The sequence below is a fragment of the Propithecus coquereli genome, unplaced genomic scaffold (assembly GCF_000956105.1).
Source record: "Propithecus coquereli isolate 6110/MARCELLA unplaced genomic scaffold, Pcoq_1.0 Scaffold362, whole genome shotgun sequence".
Classification (NCBI taxonomy): domain Eukaryota; kingdom Metazoa; phylum Chordata; class Mammalia; order Primates; family Indriidae; genus Propithecus; species Propithecus coquereli.
In genome coordinates, this window is record NW_012149308.1 from 2,110,013 (window position 1) to 2,116,373 (window position 6,361).

The 6,361-nt window shown below is 34.6% G+C and overlaps 1 protein-coding gene across 1 annotated transcript in view; it reads right to left on the minus strand.

Annotated features, from left to right (window-relative positions):
- Positions 1 to 6,361, minus strand: part of RPS6KA3 (ribosomal protein S6 kinase, 90kDa, polypeptide 3) — a 116,620-nt gene that overhangs the window by 20,013 nt on the left and 90,246 nt on the right. Inside the window, exons 9-10 of the mRNA XM_012651678.1 lie at positions 6,256 to 6,326; positions 208 to 266 (exon numbers count right to left, since the gene is read on the minus strand). Coding sequence (XP_012507132.1) covers positions 208 to 266; positions 6,256 to 6,326 — 130 coding nt within the window. The remainder of the gene's footprint in view (positions 1 to 207; positions 267 to 6,255; positions 6,327 to 6,361) is intronic.

The window sequence follows — 6,361 nt, forward strand, 5'->3', positions numbered from 1 at the left end:
TGGACCAATGGCTCCCAAACTGTAACCTTGGAACCCTTTCTCAAAAGGAATTTAAGAAACCCAACATTTAAAACTGTTAAGAGAACATGTGCTTCATATGCCACTTTTTCCTTCCCATTCCCTTTAACTGCAGGGAAGAGGAATGGATGGGAAAGAGGTCTGTGGAATATCAAAGACTCCGTGGCACACAGTCTGAAAATCACTGGCCTGGGTGAGCTTGGAGGTCTGTTTCAGCTCTAATATATAATTTTATTCTTTTTCCAAACCTACAAATTAAAGAAACCAATGATCCTATAAGTATGACAATAATAACAGAGCTGGGGAAAATGGCTAGCAGAGAAATTCTTATTTCAGAAATAGATCCATTTATTATTCAGTGAGTCGTTACTAAACTCCTATGTGCCAGACACTGCTAAGTGCTGAGGATACAGAGATAAAGATAGCTCCCCATGGTCAGTGGGGGAGATGGACATAGATATCCTAGTACATTAGGAGACAAATTCAGAAGGACATATGCAAAGAGTGCTAAGGGAACAGTAATTTAATCCCATCTAATTTAATATGGGAGATTGTGAAAGGCCTTAAATGCTATCTAAAGGCTAAATTATTTGGCCAGTGCTCCCTCAAATTTTACTGAATAAGATTAATCCCTCTAGATACTTAGCAAGAACAATAAAAAATATTTCATGGCCAAATAAGTTTCTAGAATGCTATCTACTACTTACTTGTTGGACACATAGAATAAAATATACTGCATATAAAAAGCTGAGAAATCTAGAGTAAAGAAGTATTTTCTAAACATTTGTTTCTATTGCCTCTTTTTCAGAGAATATCTATAACATCTTGTACAATTAGGATTCTGTTGAACAAAACTGATGAAACACTGCTATATTAAGTAACAGGGATGTAGCACAGGTCTCAAAACAGTGGACTAACATGACCAGATATATTTTCAAGAAGGTAACTCCAAGGGTAGTAGACAACAATATGGAGTGAAAGAGGTGGTAGGCATTCTATGTAAGAGGATGGCCCAAAAGTGTGGGTAAGAGGTCACCATGGCCAGAGCACTGTAAGCAGTACAATTTAGAGTAAGGGCTGAATAGTGAAATAGTTCTGAGATAAAATTTGGCGAATACTTGGTTATGCAAGAGAGAGGAAGAAATCAAGAATGATTTCCAGGTTTCTGGCTTGGAAAGAGGGTACATGGAAATGCTGCTAATTGGGAATATAAGAAGAGGATAAGAACAGCAAACAGAGATAAAGTTAGTTTAAAGATGTGAAGTCATGTATGAGATATGTTTTGGGAGAGCCAGGCAGGTGAGTAAATGGAAATATAGGTCTGGTGTCTGGTAAATTCATGTAAGAAAGAGTGATTTGGGAGTAATTAAAATGTTGAGTACTTATAGGAAAGACTAAGATCAGTCAGGCAAGTGAGTGGAGAGGGGAAGAAAAGCTTGCCAGAGGTTTAAATGCTCTTCCAGGTAGAAGAGCATTTAAAAGGTTCTCAGGAAAAGAATAATTTGGGCATTAAAAATAACGAATGCAATTGGCTGAATCACACTGATTACCAAATCCCATGAGTTCTTTATAGTAAAACAAGAAAAAGTAAAGTCAAAACTAACATAAAAACCCAACTCATTGGACACCACCCCCAGTGGAAGTAACTAGGGCTCTGACAATTGGAAACAATTAAGAAAAGAATTAAGTATTTATTCTGTTTTTCTTGGATGAGCCTTATTTCAAGTAACTGGCCCTAGTTGATGAGGGAAAGTTCGTTGTTTCAGAAAATAACAGCTAATAAATGAGGAAGGAATAACAGTAACAGAAAATCACCATTTTTGAATTCCTTATAAAATAATTTTTTAAGTAATGATTATCAATGGATGAAACCATTAGATAAAAGCCTGACAGGGAATATACAATGGAGAAATCAGCAGCAACCACTGAAACTTATAACTTAAAGTGGGGGCAGCCAGGTATTGTAAGACTCCTGGTATAATGTAATAGGGAGCACACAGTACAAGCTATGAAATAATCTTGCCAAAAAAGTTTAACCAAAAATTGAACAGGGGAACAAGTTAATAACAGAAGGAGAATAAAAAAGTTTCCACACTCCTAGGAAAAGACTAATTGTTATGTAACTATGGTAACAAGAGAAGCACCAGAATTGGTCTTAAATCCTTTCAATTGGTTTTAAATCCATTCATCTGGTCAAGGACAACTTGCCTGGTGAACACTTTTGCAAACCAACCATACAGTAACTGCTATTTGTCTCTGAAAATTAGCCAAACAGGAATGGACTCACTCCAATAAACACACCTGAGTGCCAAATGATCAACAGTCCCACCCAAATAATCACATTCTTACAGATGATGTCAACCCCACTTATGGACCTGAAAATCTGCCAGTTGTTGAACTCCACCCTTCCCCAAAACCCTGTGCAAGATCAGTGGTCTACTCTGATTAGAGAGACTCTACTGAATCAGCATCTCTCTCCTTTACCATGGTAAGCAATAAAATCAGCTTTATGCTTCCACCCCGACCCAGATATTGAGAGGTGGTCTCATCCTTGGACACGATAAATTCAGAAAGCAGAATTCTAGAAGACAACTGACCTGTTTTCTACAGGGAAATGGCAGGGGGAAAACAGGAGTAGACTGTTCTAGATTAATAGAAGCTTAAGAAATACAACCAAATGGAGTGTGTAGACTTGATTTGAATCTAACTGTAAAGACACAGTTTTAGAGAAAATCTGAAAAATTTGGTTAAGGATTGGTATTAGATGATACCTAAGCATTATTACTGGTTTTGTTAGATGTGGTTATGTAAGAAAATATCCATATTTTTAGCAAGGCAAACTGAATTAAGTAGGTGAGAAATGACATGTCTGGAATGCTTAAAGTATTTCAATAAAAAAGAAAAAGGAAAAAAAGGAACAGACAAAGCAAATATGGCAAAATCTTGATGACTCTTAAATCTGAGTGATGGGTATGTGTGTTCACTGTATTATTCTATTTCTGAGAATTTACATTTGAAAATTTTATAATTAAAAAAAGAAAAACAGGCAGAAAGAAATGGTCAAGCAATAGAGATCAAAAGCGGAATGGCTAGAGAGGCAGAGTAGATGAGAGTAGGAAAAACTAAGGAGGGAGGGAATGGCCAACAATGTCAAATATTTCTCAGAGACCTTCTTTAACTGTCCTATCTAAAATGGCTCCTTTCCCCTGCCCCTTCCCTCATACATTAAGGGGTCACTATTAGAACAGAATGCCTTGGTTTTTTTATCCCTATAGGTCCTGTTACTATGTGAATTTATTATATTTGTTTAAATATTAATTCCTTGTCTCTCCCACTAGAATGTAACCGCTGTGAGACCACTGAAAATCTTCTAAGCCTTATTCACACTGCATCCCAAGTATGCACAGCAAGAACTCGATCATCCGTTAAATGAATTGTGTTAATGAATGGTAAGGAGTCACTTTTCTAACAACGTGCCACTGGTTTTAGCAACCAGAAGACTACAGATAACTATAATGAGAGCAGTTTCAGTAGAGTGGTGGGGATGAATGACAAACAGGCTGTGCAATAAAAGAAGCCAAAAAAGTAGTAACAGAAAGCACAGACTACTCTTTAAAGAGGCTTTGTGTTGAAAGGATGCAAGAAGATGGTGTAGTGACTTGAAAGGAAGGCCAGGTCAAAGAAAGGGTTTGGTTTTTTTCAACACTAGAAGTGTTTGTTAGCTGAAAGGAAGGGACCAAAGTAGATTGAGCGATAAAGGTTCCATAATGAAAGTTCAGTGAACATTCATTTCTGCAGCACATATTTTAAAAACTTTATTGTGTAGAATAACATAAAATGCCAAAAAAAGCCCCAAACAAACAAAAAGAAAACACTCAAAGTACACAGTTCAGTGATTTACCACACAGTGAATAGTCATCTAGCCAAGAAATATAACATTGCCAGAACTCCTCATTCAATGTAACCACTTTCCTTATTTTGCCTCGGGCTTTTACCATCTAAATATGGACCCTAAAAACTATGTTTTAGTTTTGCTTGCTTTGTAAACTTTATAAATAGAATCATACAGTATTTATTCTTTTGTGTCTGAACTTCCTTTCCTCAATATTCTTGTGAGATTTATCCAAGTTGTTGCATTTAACTGTGGTTTGTTCATTTTCTTCGCTGTATGGCATACTACACCCATGGGCCAAAGGCCTCAGACTGTTTTTGTATAGCTCTTGAGTTAAGAACTGTTTTATGTTTTTAGAGGATTGGAAAAAAATACAAAGATGATTATGTGACAGAGACTGTGTGTGGCCTGCAAAACCTAAAATATTTACAGATTAGCAAATACAACAACTGTTGTATTTGACTGCATGAATACACCATCATTTATTAATCCATTCTACTGTTAATGATCCAGTTTCCACTTTTTGGCTATTACAAATAATGCTGCTGAGAACAGCTTTGTAGTTTCTTGATGTGCAAGTACATATTAGATTCTCATAAATTGGGTACATGTATAAAAGTGGGATAAGTAGATGAGTGTATACATAGTCTTTAGAAGATAATGACAAAAACTGCTTTATAAAGTGGTTATACAAGTATTTGTATTCCTTCCAGCTATGTATGAAAGTTGCCCCTGTTCCACACCCCACCAACATTTTGTATTGTCAATCTTTTTAATTTTAGCCATTCTGGTGAGTATGTAGGGATAGCTCATTGTGGTTTTAATTTGCATTTTCTGATTAATGAGGTTGAGCATCTTTTCATAAGTCTTTTGGCCATTGAATATCCTCTTTTGTGACATCCCTAAGTCTCTTGCCCATGTTTTTATTGAGTTGACATTTTCTTATTGATTGATTGAAGTTCTTGATACAGTGGAGATAATTTTTATATATGATGTAAGATACGTATTGTATTGTTTTATTTTTTTATACAAATATTCAATTTTTCATGCATGATTTATTAAGAAAAGGCTGTTCTTTCCCTACTGCTCTGCAATTCCCAATGGTTGTAAATTAAGTGTTTATATATGTGTAGGTCTGTTTCTGGGCTCTCTGTTCTATCGCACAGGTTTACTTTTCATACTTATTTCAGTGCCATATTGTCCTAATTACAATAAGACTTGATACCTGGTAAAGCAAATCTTCCTATCTTGTTCTTCTTCAAGAGTGTTTTAGCTCTTCTCGGTCCTTTGTATTATCATATTAGAATCAGTTTATCAAGTCCCGCACAAAAAAAGTTGTTAGAATTTTTATTTGATTTGCATTGAAACTATAGTTTTGTCATCCAGTATGGTAGCCACTAGCTACATATGGCTACTGAGCACTTGAAATGTGGGCAGTCCAAATTGTAAGTGTAAAATACACAGTGAATTTCAAATGAGTATGAAAAAAATAATTTATAGTATCTAATTAATCATGTTTTAACATTGTTTACATGTTGAAATAACATCTTGGATATACTGGGTTAAATAAAACATTATTACAATTTAATTGTTTCTCTTTACTTTTTTAATGTAGCTACTAGAAAACAAAATTATATTCACATTATGTTCCTATTGATCTATAGAACCAACATCTTTACAATACTGGGTCTGTATTAATGTGAACATGGTATACCCTTCCAAGTTGTTTTGGTCTTTCAAAATTGTCTTTAAACAAAATTTTCTAGTTTTCTGCATAGATGTCTTATATAACTTCTGCTAGATTTATCCCTAGGTATTTGATAATTTTTTATACTACTGTAAATAGTATCCTCTTTTAAAATTCCATTTTCTGTTGGTCATATACAGACATGAAATAGATTGCTGTTTATCGACTTTGTATCTGAACTTTGCTAAACTCTTATTAATTCCAAGAATTTATATGATGACTGGTTTTTCTATGGACACAGTCATGTTGTCTAAATAATGACAATTTTATCTCTTCTTTTTAAATCTTATACTTTACTTTTTTTGCTTGCTTTACCATACTGACTAGGACCTCCAGGACAATGTGGACAGAAGTGGAATAATGGGCATCCTTGTTAAATTTCAAATCTCATGGGTAAAACTTTCAGTATTTCACCATTAACATGAAGATAATATGAGTACTCTAAATTCATGTAGCTTGTTCATATTAAAACCATGTAATATTGATGAATTTCTTAGTTATTTCTTATACTACAGCCAACACTCTAAAATCTCATTTTTTTAGTTTGAAGTATATATTTTAAAATCTCATCAAAACATCTATATCAGGGAGTACTTACTTAAGAATCATAGTCATTGTTTCTTTTCGATCTTTTCCTTGGAAAGGTAGTGTACCAGTGAGCATCTCAAACTATAGAAAGGCAAAATAATCAGCAGTTTTATCCC